Raw genomic sequence first — 16,076 nt, 5'->3', positions numbered from 1 at the left:
TTCTGATTAATTACCATTGGTAATTGTTTTTTCCCATATTTTGCAGGAGAACACTGAAAATGAAACAGGGATACACAAGTAAAGCAACACATCCCTGAGCATACATATCAAAATGCAGAGCAGCACACTGAATCATTTCTCAATGTTTCACTACACACCAGAGGGGGGCAACAGAGACAACACAATAGACTGTCACCATCTCCAATTTAGGATTACTCATGATGTTATGAATGGTGTGTTGCTGTTAGTCTCGTATTGACAACTTTATTCAGCTTGCCATCTCTGAAAATAAATGTTGTTTATTGGCGTCTTTTATATTCTCTTTCAATTCGTCTGCAAAAAATATAATACTTTCAATTTTGCCTTTGCTGTCAGTAATCAAAGTGAATGAGTCTATCATGCAACATGAACATATATGACCTTGAGATTTCAGAGAGAAAAGCAGATATCAAAATATGTGTCCTTTTTTTAATTATAATTTCACATTTTTATATATCAAAACATCTAAAAATAAACAGTAGAGCTACAAGCGTAAGTGTTGATACTAGCTGTGCTGTATATGTGTCCTTATTTATCTGGTCTACAAGGCAGCACTGCTGCATGTGTGTGGATGATAAACAGAGGAGCAGTGGCTATTGAGCTGTGAAAACAAACCATCAAAAAATTTAATAATAATACAAAATATGGAAATAGAAGAGGTTTAAGTTCAATTGGTATTGTTTTCGAGCATGATAGGAAGAGTTTCAGAGCAGTCTTTCTCCAAATTGTCAAGTAGTCTCCTTGGCAGGGTCAGCCCTAAACCACTGAGTGGTATAAACATCTCCATGAACATTAAGAGGATCAAAAGGACGTTCAGTTGATCGAGATGGTCTCTCGTCAGGCCCCAGGTATTATGTATGCAAATACGGAGGACAGACGGAGGTCTCCAGGCACAGACGGGAGAAGCTAATCTGGATAGTCCTCCCGCTCCCTTTCCAAAATGTGTCCCTTTCCCTTGTCTTCCAGCTCTCTTCATACTGGCCTGTTGCCTTTCAGTTCACTGGGGAAAGGGGGGATGCAGCTTTGTAAAGCTGGTGGAATGGCTAGGCTTGGTAGAGCGCTCCTCAGGACCAGGGACTCTGTGTCTGGGAGGCAGGGTGGAGCACCGGGCTTTGCCCCTGGAGCGTGGCTGTTGAGGTGGAGGGCCTTTCAGCGCGAATAGTTCAGTGGGGGTTGTGGGCTGCTGGGCTGATGGGGACTCTGTGGGATGCGGAGATGATGGTGACACAGGTGTGTGAGGGGGAGGGAACGGGTTGGGTGAGGCTGACAAAGAAGAGCCCAGAGGAACCAGGGGAATAAGTGTGGCCGCCTGCTGGAACCTCGTGAGGCTGGTGGAGTGGCTCGGCCGTGGCAGGCTGTAGCGAGCCTCAGCCCCTTTGTGGCGGGAAGGCAGGGTGGAACAGCGGGCCTTTCCCCTTGAGCCTTGCTCTCTGGGAGGAGGAGCAATTAGTGAGAAGAGCCGAGTGTCACTATCTGATGTCATTTCTGCCCCGGAGCCCTTCAGACTCTTAGATGAGCCTCTTGTAAATGGTGGATGGGACAGAGGCTCCTGGTCTTTCTGGCATTCCTGTTGGAAATCTGAGCGGGGAAACTCTGTATCTCTGGTTGGGCTCGATGAGAGTTCTTCATCTACGTGAGAAGAAATGAAAGAAGAAGAAAAATGAATCTATAGACACAAACAAGACCAAAAAAAGGAGACAACAGATACATAAGGTTTTCTCCTCTCACCTAACAGGCCCAGCTCGCTCATGAGTTTGTCCAGATCGACAGTAAAATCCTCCGTCTCAACTGCTTCATCATCAACTTCCTCTTCTTCTTTTCTTTGATCTACTTCCTCTTTTTCTTCTCCTCCCTCTTGCTCATCATCTCCTTTTCCATCGTCTTTATTTACTTCTCCGTCTTGTTCCTTTTCTCCCCCTTCTACCTCTCCACCATCATCTTCTCCTTCTCCTCCGAGCTTTTCCTGTCCATTTTCTTCAACTTCTTCAAATGACTTCCCAACCTCTGGATCACTGTCACCGCTCCTCCTTGGTTCATCCAGATTGATCTCAACTCTTTCCTCCTCCACTTGTTGCTCCTCTATTTCTTCCGGGGGTTCCTCCACCACAATCTCTATGTTGGCGCTAAAGCAGGGGATGGAGCGTTTTGAGGGGTGAGATTTGGCACGTGCTTCTTGATCTTGGTCTTGATTCAGCAGAAACTCCATCAGCATCATGTTCTCTTTCTTCAGCTGTTCCCGCAGAGATCGCGGTACATCTGGTATCATCCAGGCCACCAACATGCTGAGGAACATGGCGAAGTTCTGAAGGGGAAAATAAATGTTTCCCTATGAGATCCCTGACCTCAGACGGACATTAACATAAGCACAATTGTAAATACTATTTACATACCTGGAAGAATATGACAAAGGCCAATTTTGCAGCCAGGACCGACCAGTACTGTTTAGAGAAGGTGTAGGCATCTGGGTCCCAAGGTGGGTCTCTGTAGTCCTTATACCTGAACAACATTAACAGAGTATTTGCAAGGAAGAATCTAGACTAACATGAATTAACACAACAAGATACAAATCTCATAAATCGTAGAGAGATTTGCCTCAGTAAAATTCCTGCATAAACGCCACATTTGGGGGTTTCGGGGGGCTCCAGTTGGGTTCGGGGTTTGGTGGTTGGGTCGCTGGGCACGGGGATTTGGGGGGGGCTCTGGGTGGGTCGGGGTTGGGTGGGTCACTCTGACCTGCACAGGGAGACTCCGGTGATGAGGGTGGTGGTGGGCGCACTGCCAAGTGGGAAGTTGCTGACATTAAAGTAGGACAGTGAGTGCTCTGTGTATCCGTTCATGGTGCCATTTACACTGTACATGTACTGGTAAACCATGCGCGGAACAAACTCTGACGTGAAGGAGATGACAAACGCCTGAGAAGACAAACAAGGAGTGGAAATGACAACACTGTATTGTGAAACATCATTGTGTACCAGTTACTGCTGGCATATTGACACGTCGTCAGCTGTATTTCACTATATAGACTAAAACTTTACTCATCAATATTTTGAACCGCTCACAGCCTCAGCCAGATGACATTGTACCCAGAATTATTGAGGCAGACTCAGACATAGACTTAAAGGTACCCTGTGACATATTTGACCATTTGTAGTAATATAGAGTAATGTTTTTACCAGCCGAGACCCACAACGCTGACATTTGTTTCATCTTGTAAGTCTGTGTGTTTGTCATTGTGGGGAAATGTGGTGCTGGAGAAATGTACTGGAGCGAGCACTATCACAGAGGCGGTTTGCATACTTTGCCAGGTGGTTCTATGTCTGTGGAGAGATTCTGTGGCTGTGAATGCATCGCACCTGTACAAAATGCAGTCACGAATCTGAGCAGATGGATAGATGAAATCTAAATGAAGGTTTGAGTTTAAATACAGGCTTGGGCCGAGCGAGGGCAGACATTTTGACATGACAACAGGCTCAGGGAATGTGATAAAAAGGGAGTTCTCAGAAGGTCATACTTAAAATCAAATCAAGTTTATGAAACTACAGCTAATTCAAATGAATGAGCTTGCAGATTGCCAAAGTCAGTAATGAAAGTCAGCATGGTTGTGTGTGCCGTGGGGATTTTGAAGGCACAAAACCAAACGACTATGTCTATTGCAGCAAGGTGGAGAGATAATGAGCACCTGCAGCTTTCATAGCCTGAAATGCCCAGGTGAGTTTAATCAAGCTGACAACTCTTCCTAGCCAGCTGCCTGCTGAGATTGGCCAGGACAGTGGGCGGGGCATCTCAATAGTTTGAAAATTGCAGGAGAAATTGACAGTAAGCTGTTCCAGTGAGCCAGCATGTGCCATAACAGGACCTCTCCTAAGTGGATTTAAGCCATCATTAATGTTATTAAATGCACCTGTGCCATTCCTCCAGTCCAGACAAGTCTAACATTTCTGCTGTGATAAAGGTCTATTTGCCCCTCCCCCTCACGGCGCTGTGATTGTGTTTTGGTGAGAAACAGAGAAACAAGACAAAGTGAACATCTTTAGTTTGTTTACACGAAAACACATGGTGAGGATACACTGGCAGTTTAAACAGTGTATTGATGTTGGAATGAAAATAAAAAAGATAAACAACATGATGTTGGAAAGCTGAATACAATGATTTTTTTTCAGGTATCACAAAGAAAGATCTGGCAACAGAAAACACTTTTCTCTTGTAACATCAAACTCAGAGAAGAAGAAGTAACTTGTTGTGCACTTTAGTAGGACACTCTGCCAGAGGTAAAAGGTTATAGGCACAGTAGACATATACTCACTCACTCACTCACTCACACACTTACATTGGTAATGACAGAAAACTTGCTGATTCCACAGAGAATGTTGTACCAAATCCCTGGATAAAGCATGTGCATGAAAAGAGACAGAGAGGGAAAGGGAAGTGTGTGTGTGTGCATTTGTGTAAAAGTGACAGACAGACATGGAGACAAAGAGACAAAAACGGAGGGCAGGGTGGAGGAAAGGAAAATAAAGTGATTAAAAGTTCCAGGAGAGCTTGATTCACATTCACACAGAGACTGACAGAGTGGACGCAATATGTCATCTTTACCTATGTCTTTACACCTCACAGCATCAGGCCGTCGGATCTCAGTCACAAATTTTGCAGCATCGAGGCGAATCTCAATGACGTTGTTGAGTAGAGCGAACGCTGGCGCCAGAGGGAAGGAGGCCACGAACAGAGACACGAACCCATACTGGATTACTGTAAATATATAGACACACACATACTTAAATAATGATATTATGTGATTGCACTAGTGGGAGACTCAGTGAATAAAAGACTCAGGCTACATCCACATTAATAATAAACTGTTGCTCAGAGAAATGTGTCATCCATGTTGAAATGAATCACTGGTTCTTCTGGAAAAGGGTCATGTGATCAGGGAAGGACACGTCGTGACTGCTAAGACCCAATCAAGTAGCAAACGTGGCCGTCTCAGTCCTCATTTCTAAACTTATCCGTTTACGCCCGTCCACGCTAGGATGTAACCCCAGAGTTTTCAAACTTATCCTTCCTCGATTTTTGGTGCTCTAAAACTCCGGCGTAGTGTGGACGCTCAGTGTAAACGTAGCAAAAGACATGCGTTTGAAAATAGAAACGTAGTAGTGTAGACATGGCAAAAAACAGACTCACTCATCTCCATGTACTCCGGGGTCACGCCTTCAAAGGGTTCAAGAGCGAAATCTTTGTCAAATTGTTGCTTTGGTCTCTTCTCTTCGGCATCATTCTCTTCTTTTTCTGCTGCTCTTTTCTTTCCTTTTTCTTCCTGTATTGTTCTGTACATCTTTTTCAGCTTACTGCAAACAAACAAAAAAGAAACAGAGGATAGAGTAAGAGCAAAGACTTGCAATGTGGTAAATGTTTTGTTAGAAGTGTATGTTTGCAGAAGTAAACAATATATATATATACAGTATATAGATACATATGTATACACATACGGTATGAGAACCTCGAACACATTGTTTTGGATGAGCTGCTTTCCGAGCATGATCATGCTGAGCTGGATGCACAACTCGATGAGGCAGCCTGGTGGAGCGCACTGTGGAGAAAAAAACACACATGTACTCCAGTCATGGGTGCACATTTCCTGCACAAACAGTAACCAATAATGTGTGTAACTGAGCACACCTCCTCCATGCGGTAGTCTCCAAAGACGTAAACATAATCGCCAGGCCGCCCACCAAACCTGAATGAAGAGAGGACCAAGTCACATGATAAGAAGTAAAGAAAGACACTGGAGGGAAGTGAGACTTTAAAAGAGACACACACCTGCCCTTGAAGAAGGCCACATAGAAAATAGGTGCAAAGGCGTTCATTGACTTGAGAAAGAAAGATTTAAAGATCAGCTTCTCTTCAAACTCTTCCTTTGTCTTTGGAAGTTCTATTGGGAAAGAGACACAACAAGCGTAAACACATCATGCGAAGCAGACCTGCTCATAATAATACGTTACAATCACAGTGAGGGACTTTGCTTCCTAAATCAGCAACATGGCCATTCATGCTCCTGACCTCCACCAATATGTTGCCACATTCTGTCTCCAGTGGAACACAAGTTGTCTAACAATGTGAGTCCTTGTCATTAAATACTATACCCAGTTCAGTCAGCCACACAGCGATCGCTCCATAGACTTCCTCCAGCACCAGAACAACCAGCATGTTCAGGATGATGCCTGTAGTGGTCACGGTCATCCTCACACTGGCCTTGGCTTCAGGATCGGGGTTCATGGACCAAACGCTTAACATGCAGATGCGATAAACTGCCACCCCAAACACAGCTGAGAAGGTTACGAATATCTGAACACACAAAAGATTTTAAAAATTTAGATGACTCTGGTGATGAAGTGTTTATGATGATATTATGTTTTTAGTAATTGTATATAAATATTTGTTTTCTTTTTTGTTTCTAGATCTATTTTATTGGAAGAAAAGTTTTATCTTTCAGTTATTTTTTTCCCATTTTATATTTTCTTTAATGGTATATATTGTCTGGAATTATTTCTTACAATAGAAAAATTAATTCTAGTTGTAATTTAGGGTCACTACTAGATGTATGATAAAATAATGGAAGCATTTAGGACATTATTTACATACATATACAATGTTGTTGGTAAAATCACAGATATTATGTCAACAGAAGGAAAAAATGCATATTTCTGTTAAATGCCTGGTATGTTCATAACAAATGACAGAATTTAGAGTGACATTAAACAGACATTAAAAGAGTTTGAATGCAGTACCAGGAGCAGTAAGGTGGACACATTGATGAGATAACCTGACAGGTGATCCTCAATGTCCAGGGACTCTGGTTCTCCCTGTCGAGAAAAATATGCATATTACTTGGGCATGCACACACACACACACACACACACACACACACACACACACACACACACACACACACACACACACACACACACACACACACACACACACACACAGGTATATTACTTAATGAGAACGTGTTCTGCACATGTTATATTTTCTGTCTGGCAGTTGCATGTTTGCCATCTGAAAGGAGAGAAATCCCCTCCCCCCTCCCTTTTCTGGCTTCCATCAGTAATCTGGGCTAATCTCAGGAAGGTAAGCAGCTTTGGACTCAACCACCTACTACAGGTGAAGGGGTTTCATTTTTGTGCACCAAAATAAACTCAAACAGACAGAGTCTGCAATAATTATTCTATATCTAAAAAACTTACACGGGTTATAATATTTGATGTATAGATAAAGTTGTTTACCTTCGCTCTGTGATATAATTTGCTATGAAGCAAGTGTAAATCACTTCAGAGTAACAGCCCCAGTAATGTCTTATCACAGTAGTGCAGCGATACCTGTGAGGCCAGCATCTGGTCTGTTTCTTTATCCACACCATCCTCAGCTTGAGTCAACTGCAACAGAGGAAGAAACAATTGTCAGTCAAAACCTGTCAATTTCAACCATTTCTGTGTCACAAGTCATGCAATTGTATCTGAAACACACAAACACACACACTCAGGCACAATACCTTCTTCTTAGACTTTGCTTTCATCTTAGCTTTCTTCTCCTGTAGGACTTCTTCATATTCAGGCCTCAGCTCCTCCTGTAGCACACACGTGTACAAGTTTAAACACATGCGCATGCTAAAACAAGGGAACACATCCGGTAAGAAAGAAATCCTTAATATTGCAACTTCACAGTATGGTGGCTCCATACAGTCACCAGTTAAAGCTACACATTGTACTGTCCCAAATCAATCTAAAGCGACAAACTCACTCAATACAGCTATATTCAGACATGGTGTATGGCTGTTGTATCATATTTGCAGTTTTATGTCCAAGATGGCTTCAAGCTTTTTCTGTGACTCAACAATATTTGTAAAAGGACTGACTTTGATTATATTTCCAAACACGCACAAAAGCGTTGTTGATTACGGTATCTTCAGTATAAGACACTATTCACCACAATTAGAAGTAAACAGGGTCTCCTCATCGACAGCTCAGAATATGGTTATCAAATACAAGAGCAAAACTTGGCCCCCAAATAATCAATTTGCAGGATAAAGATACATAATACTACATAATAGTTGCATGAAAACTGTATTACATTCCAGATTTGTTTGGATTATTGATTTGTGTTATCTGCTTTTCAACAGTTGATAAATATAAAAAAAATAGAATATAATGCAGCTTCTTCAACCAGATTGTGGATACTTTAAGAAACTTCCTCACCTGGACTCGTTCCTTCAAGCAGCAGCAGACATAAAGAGAGGGAGAGAGAGAGAGAGAGAGAGAGAGAGAGAGAGAGAGAGAGAGAGAGAGAGAGAGAGAGAGAGAGAGTTTATGTTGTGACCGTGCTGTGTCATCAGCAAGTGCACTGCTTTAAGAACAGACCAATCCCATTACTGCTCTTTACAGGGAAAAGGGTTAATGCATTGGTGGCCATGTGTATATGTGTATGTGTGTGTTAGGGGGCGGGCACTGTTCTGACACAAATGATAATCTGCAAGGCAAACCACAACTTGACCTGGGCTAAGAGGTTAACACTCTCACTCTGACTGACTTGGCACTTTAACAAACGGAAAGATTCCTACTTATAATGACAAAGCAAGCGAAGGCTAGACGGCGCCTAGTCTAAATTAATCTGTGTGTGTTTATTGCTGTGGACACTAGTATTCTTGCATCTATTTTGGTACCTCCTCATCCTCCAAGCTCGTCAGGTCCCACATATGTTTCAGACACATCTGTCGCCTTTTCCAGTGCTCAAGGAAACAGGCAGCTACAAGACGATACACAGAAAGAATATTAACATATTCAGAAAATCATAAAAAAACACACACATAAATGCAGAAACATACTCCTCGAAAATTCATACAAACATGAGCCACCTCGAAGTTGAACTGAAGTACATTAACATGCAGGGTAGCTACATGATGTTGATTTCTACCTATAAATACAGTGATGAGAACCAGTGATTCTCATAGTGTCCAAACATACTCTCACTGTCACTCCTCCTGTCAGTGTCTAGGAGCTTTCTGCTCAAATGAACCTGCCGTAACATGATCAGGAAAGTGTATTAGGATGTTTAGTTACCCCACAGAGACATGAAAATGGCGAAGCAGACAGTGGCTCCATTGTCAAAGAGGTATGACGCTCGGGCCAGTGAGCACACCGTACTCAGACGCCAGTAGTCACACACTCCATCACACAGTGGACACATGGTGATGTTCAGGTTGTCATCACATGCCTCCTGGCTGAAAATAATATAAACACATGCATATTGACAATATAATGCACTTTTGCATACACGTTCACAAGTATGAAGAGCTTTTTATCTGGGTACCTTGGCACATTGGTATCCACAGTGAATATGCCGTACAGGAAGACAATGATGCCCAGGACAGAGGGAGGGATGAGGAGCTGAGTGTAAACACCCAGCCAGGCAAAATACAACCCAATCTGCTCTCCAAAGTACTTCCTGTTAAAATAAAACCATTGTATCAACTAGCTGTCTGAGTTTGCAGGTTTACAGATGCATACTTTTGCCCCTCTAACGACAGGGCCTACGCCCTACGGTCTAATTCTGGTCTACAGTGGTAAACAGTATCTTCACGGCTATAGAGCCAACTATCCCATTGGAGTTGACAGCGTTCATAGAAATGAACAAGTACAATAGACAAAGAATAAACACATAATAAAAAAAAACATCACAGACAAAAAATGCAAGCATCATCTCTGCTGTTTTCATAACATTATTGACCTAAAATCAGGACAACCATAAATGTTTAGCCCCCCTCAATCATCAATACATTTATTCAGTATATTTTGCCTGGTACCTGATCAGGTCCACAGGCTGGTATTTATGCATGACTCCATAGTTAGCCCATTCTTCATGAAGGAGCTGAAGGAAATCCGAGCACATGACATGAGAGAAAAACATTTCATGACAGTTAATAATCCAATTTTTTGTTTTGCCCGCAACTAGGCTGATATCAATTTTCACCAGATCTACAATTATATTTAATCAGATCTGATGCATAAGTCTTCCTTTACATCGACAGATTATACTTCTCAAGAAGCAGTAAACCAGCTCAAACTACAGTGTCATATTCAGATTAAATTGTAGAAAATCCATTGTGTGGGAGGTTGAACAAGTCTGAAGCTCAACAGTGATGCCCCTGATTTTAATCCAAAGACACAACATACAAAAGAGATAATGTGTGTCGACTGATGATGGCCCTATTTAGCAAGATCAGAATAAGCTCATTGTAAGTTGTCATGGTTAAATCAGGACACAAATCTGTCTGTTCTTGCCTTAAGAAGAGTGTCTGGCCTCATATCCAATGACTCCACTAATATCAGTAGCAGGGTAGTTTGAAAACACTTTGTCAAAGACCCATTAGAGGCCACTCATCTCACCTGTCTGTCATTTCGCTGATCTTTCCGTCCTCTCCTTGTGAACGACCCCTAAAGAAAACATATATAGAATATTTATATAGAGATACACTGCCTAACAGTATGCCATGTTTTATGCTTCATCAAAATTGCAGCTCAGGATTGGGAACAGTATTTTTCTATTAAGATTGTTCAGATTCTCCATTTTCCCCCCTATTTGTATAAACGTCCATCATGCAGATATATATTGACTAACCTGTCCTGCATGACACAACAAAGTCCTCTCTGTACAATACATGTAGCACACACAAATATATGTTCACATTGTCCAGTGGAGGTGCTTCTTTAGTTATACTCACATCATGCAGAGGGAAGGCAGAGTCGTAGACACCCCGAGCCAATAATGAGTTGATGCCTTATGACACAAAGAGGAAAAGCCACAGTGTCGTGGACACGTTCAGTTTTGTGACTGAAAGCATACGGAAACAGGCAGCATAAAATCTGACTGACATAATAACATGAAGGCACGTTAGTCCTCACCAGTAGTTTGGCAAGTTTGTCTGCAGGTAGTACGTGAAATAATCTCAGCGACCTAAATACAAAGAAAGCAAAGTCCAAATACATACACATCATATTCCTCTTAATATATAATTCAAAAATATTTGTTTCTGGACTCACTATTCTGCTGCGTGTTGCATTATCAAATAAAGTTTCTGTTGACTTGATGTCGTACCTGCAAAAAATGACAATATCGTTCAATATCAGCAATAGACCTGTTCACCAAATGTATGGATCGTAGTGGGATCACTGTTAGCACTTTTACATTTGGCCATGAAAGGGTTTTTTGTTTGTGTGTTTGTTAAATCAAATAGTTTGGTCAATTTAAGAAAGGCATAACTACTACAGTAAAAATTCCATTTACGAGAAAGCTCCCCCATGTTATGATGAAAGCACACAGCCTGCAGGTGATTTAGATATCAGGGTGTTATCTACATCACTGACCACGACTAAACTGAAAGGCATGTGTGTCCTCAGCTCAAGGGCAACTCCTAAAGTGGGTTAGTTTTTGATACCACTCCACTACATGTGTGCATGTGAATATGACAGTCCAGGTACTCACAGGTGGAGCTTGTCTCTGATAAAAGGATGTTTGAGGGTTTTGAAGTGGGCGCGTGTCTGTGAATCTCTGCGAATGTCAAAGTCAGGGACATCTGGCTGAAACGGTATGTTGACTTTGCCCATTATGGAATCCCACATTCCAGCAATGCCCATCCGTTTCCGCAATTCACACTTCTGCTCAATGGAAACATGCATGAATTAATTACTCTGTCACACTATGTTGTATTTACTACACTACACATATCTGTACTATGCATGTCATGTCACAGCTTTCTGACATACAACTCATTTGTCTTTATATGGGATTGGGATGTGCACCCAAATTCATTTTATGCAAGTATAAATAAATACATATATTGTATATTATATAATAATAAAGACCAGGGTGTGTAAATGGCTGCTGACCTTTTTCACAGCAACTTTGATCTTCTGAAGCTCGGCTTCTCGGCTCAGTATTGGCCATGGGATATGCAGCCGAATAAACCCCAGGCCACTTGCCCTCTTCACATAAACACACACATTAACATACACATTAAAATTATATTTTAACATCAACAACTATACATGTCAAATTATATTTGGATTACAGGCCTATATGGACAGATTTATGTCTGTCTTCCTCACTCCCTTTGTCTTTGCATGTAATTGCTCCCGCTACTTTTTTTTGTTTTGAGGCAACCAGATGAGCTTTTCCTAAACCTGTAAGTATGCTACTTTATGTTCTAATTAGGATGGCTGGTATGGAATTCCATTATTTCAAGCCCAGCACCTCCCACACCTCCAGGGTATAGACAATTATGGCAGATAATGTTGGATAGGTACCTGAAAGAAACTATAATGTAGACAGTTATCAATTTCGGTCATGTGAACAGGTGACTAGCTTATTACCGAACTTCTTCTGGACCAATGCATTATTATTATTAAGCTTCCTATTGAAATTGCTGTAGTAACCTTAGTTTAAGGCAGATACAACTGCACAGGTTAAAACAACTCCTGCTACACACTAATGTCTAATATGGTGGTAGCATTCAAATCTAAATCTGCACTAGTGTCAAACTACTCTAAATCTGATCAGGAATGATCAAATTGATAATGTTAAAGTTAAAGAAAAATATTTATTATACAGCATAATATCATTATTTTCACAGTTTGGTTGCAAAGTGAGACAATACAAAATAAACTGCACTTTTATGAGGAAAACTTGTGTAAACTCTCATGTTTTAGTCCACACAAATAACACAACTGAGCATATACATATCAGAAACACTAAATATTCACATATTTCCTTCACTGTACATTTCCCAAAACGTTAGCCTCATCATATTTTACCACACGCAGACACACAAACTGATACAGTACTTGGTGTACAGTGACTGCCCCCCTTCTTCCAATTCAATTAAAATGTACCAATCTCCCCTAATGTGCATTCATGTGTCAGCACCCACACCTCCGAGTAGTGGATCACTCTCTATTATAATATACTATAATCTGGCCCATAACTGTCTATAGGAGTGTACAGCAGATGAAAAAGTAATCATGGTGAAAGCAGATACACACCTCTTTATCACGCTGTAGCTGTAGACCAGCATCCAGTAAACCCGCCTCAAACTCCTCCCTCATTACAGCCTTTTCCTGCTCAGACAGCTTTGACTCCTCCACATCTCCTACTGGTGCACCTGCCTCCCCAGACTCTGCTTCCGTTTCCCATCGGCCCAATATCGGAAATGGTATACTCCCATTGGATGCAATGGAAAGGCGTGCCTTGGACGCCCGCCTTTTTTTGTATTTGTAGCAAAGGACGTAGTCCACTTTTCTCTTCCCATCGTCAAAAAAAAGCCCAGGGCCTAGGTCGATGCCAGACTCCTACACAAACACACAGGTAATTAATGGGATCAGGAAGGACGGTTACAAGAAGAGAATTGAGGGAGTAATGTAAGAGCATGACAATTAGATAATGCTCCATGTGTCGGCTCAGGGAGGGGAAACCTGAGCCGACATAAGCAGCAGGATGTTAAAGCTTCAGGATGTGAGGAGACCGTACCGGAAGTGGGGGCTCGTCATTGTCAATCGGGATGATAGGGCCTCCGTTGGCAGCATCCAGCCCAAGCCCGGACAGCGATCGGGCCAATGACACAAGCTTCACTGAGTGAAAAGACGACGACTCACTCATTTCTGTGGTGACAGGCATACGCTCTTTTCCGTTTCATCACTGTTGGTATATGAAAAGAAAAACAAAGATTGCAGTATTCAGAAAATGGGATGACCTTCCAGCTCAGGCTCCAAATTAAGTAAAAGGTTTTATTTAGAGACAAAACATTCTTCCGAATAGCATCATAATATTTGAGCACATTGGTCGCTAATGTTTTTTGACCCTTTAAAATGAAGTATTTGTGCGATGATCGTCACTGATTGTGTGTCTAGCATTTGTAAGAGTGAATTTTTTCCTGGTTTAAAAATGCTAAATAAACAAAATAAACAAAATTCTGAATGTCCGGTTAATATAGAATCCCATTAATGGCACATGGGGAGTAAAGTGTTCAATTCATTCCTCTTTTTTTCATATTACTAAGCTTTTTTTCTTTTTACAACTATGACTTATTTGCTCATTAGTATGTTTTCTAGTGGCAAATTGTGCTTCCATTTCTTTGAACCACTATTTTAGCCATTTTAGGATTTCATTCATTTTGAAGGGTTGATAATGGCATGTGGCAGTTATCCATGGCTAGATATATAGAGTCAGCTAAAACATTACACCTAGATATATTTTACGTTGATTTTACTTTCAAATAAGTATTTGAAATATCACACAAAGTGTGATTTGTTTTATACTGACCGAGTGAGCCAAAGTTAAGCTGTCTCATCTCTTTTTTACCCAATTGAAGATGTAGGCTCAGATTAAGCTCACAGTTCAATCCAAGCGGCACAGTTTACAATCTGTTGGGGTAATTTGGTCACTGGGCTCATTCTCTGGAGATCAAGCAGGATGTGTTAAGAGGAAACCGAGGCGATAAGTTCACACTGACAGGAGCACATGTAGATCCAATATGCAGGTGCAATTCAGTTTCTCATTTGTTCCCAAAGCTCAGAAATACTACAAAAAGAGAAGAATATTGATTATTTTAAGTTGATTACAATGGGCCCGGATAGGTACCTGTGTCCTTTCTGTCCATACATGTGACAACAAAACTTGAACATGTTTCTCAGTGCTTGCAAGACATGTATTTGATGTGGGAGAGCATTTTAGCATTTGTTGATTAAGCTTCAGTCATTCAAATTCTTTGACATATAACAATAGTGGAAATGTACCCACACCATGTTTTAATTCACATATTAATATACACTTTGGGGTAATTCTTATCATAAACTTTGTCACTTAAGTGATCAGGTAGTAAGAAGTTAAAGCTATAGTATTTGACTTAAATCTTATTTTGGATATGTCATTAACCAAGAGTAAAAGGTGCGATACAGATTCCATTATTACGTGTTATGAAGGCGATTGCATGCAACAATGGTCCCACAACAGTTTCAAACTACATGTTCTATCCGCCGGAGACACCGGGGAAAGCCATGACACATGCAGATATACCAACAGTCAACCACATAAGCACATAGGGCTTCAACCGTTAATCCCCTTACATATGCCCACACATACATACAAAATAATCCCAGTTTACCACGTGTTAGCAAACACAGAGCCAAGGTGGAAATGGAGAATATGTCTCAGAGTTCAAGCGGTCAAAAAGATGTTGTGTAAATTATAGATCCACCAGGACATAGTTATATTTAGATCAGTGGTTCCCCAACTATTTGGCTTGTAACCTTCATAAAACAAATTGATGGCATATGCTGTTAGCCACATGCTCCACGTGTGGTGCATAAGTCACCTAGTTTATTAGTCATGATATATTTTCCTCGATGGCGGATCATATTCTTGCAGCTTCCAAGAATGTTCATATTGCTCATGCTAATCAATATGCATGCACACTTTGCAGGAACATTAATTAAGCATCTCTAGAATAAGTGACAGACTACCATATCCTGCAGATTGTATTTCTTAGTCTTACTATTCACTCTCCTTATAGCACTACGACAAAATACAAGAATGTGTATTTTAGTTTGTTTTTTTAACCCGTTTTGGAAACTCATACATGTGTGCATCTTAATGGTATATTGTATGTACTCTATTTTAGCTGGAATTTGCATGAAACGAGTCAGATAGTTTGTTATTTAAGTCTGCCAAAATGGCTCCTTTGCAAATGTTTACCATGAGGTCCAATATAACATAGACCATATTGTGTTTTAATATATTTTCTGTTTTTTATTTTACTTAGATTACTTCCCTGCTACTTTTTGTGTTTCTTTTAAGGCCACAATATAGTTGTAGATATCCTTCCTTCCTCGCTCAGGAGAAGGCACAACACAACAGGAACCCGCAAATGCATCCAAGTTTGTGTCTCCGCGCGGGGCTTAAAGGCCTAAAGCTCTCTGACAGCTCAACCGCGGAGG

At 41.1% G+C, this 16,076-nt stretch overlaps 1 protein-coding gene across 1 annotated transcript; it reads right to left on the bottom strand.

Moving 5' to 3' along the window:
- Nucleotides 1-1,036: 1,036 nt before the first annotated feature.
- Nucleotides 1,037-13,758, bottom strand: ano2a (anoctamin 2a; the record flags this gene model as incomplete). Its single annotated transcript, XM_079223696.1, has 26 exons — nucleotides 1,037-1,668; nucleotides 1,768-2,341; nucleotides 2,430-2,535; nucleotides 2,773-2,951; nucleotides 4,367-4,419; nucleotides 4,633-4,785; nucleotides 5,218-5,381; nucleotides 5,523-5,623; nucleotides 5,713-5,770; nucleotides 5,854-5,965; nucleotides 6,177-6,378; nucleotides 6,822-6,896; nucleotides 7,413-7,469; nucleotides 7,586-7,660; nucleotides 8,753-8,835; nucleotides 9,150-9,310; nucleotides 9,400-9,534; nucleotides 9,893-9,957; nucleotides 10,476-10,523; nucleotides 10,811-10,866; nucleotides 10,992-11,043; nucleotides 11,130-11,184; nucleotides 11,572-11,744; nucleotides 11,976-12,071; nucleotides 13,128-13,433; nucleotides 13,612-13,758. The coding sequence occupies 26 exons, from the start codon at nucleotides 13,756-13,758 to the stop codon at nucleotides 1,037-1,039; spliced, it is 3,918 nt and encodes a 1,305-aa protein (XP_079079822.1).
- Nucleotides 13,759-16,076: the final 2,318 nt, after the last annotated feature.

Source organism: Taurulus bubalis (assembly GCF_910589615.1).
Source record: "Taurulus bubalis genome assembly, chromosome: 9".
NCBI lineage: Eukaryota > Metazoa > Chordata > Actinopteri > Perciformes > Cottidae > Taurulus > Taurulus bubalis.
Note: the sequence above shows the minus strand (reverse complement) of the source record. Positions and strands in the feature narration are given on the sequence as shown.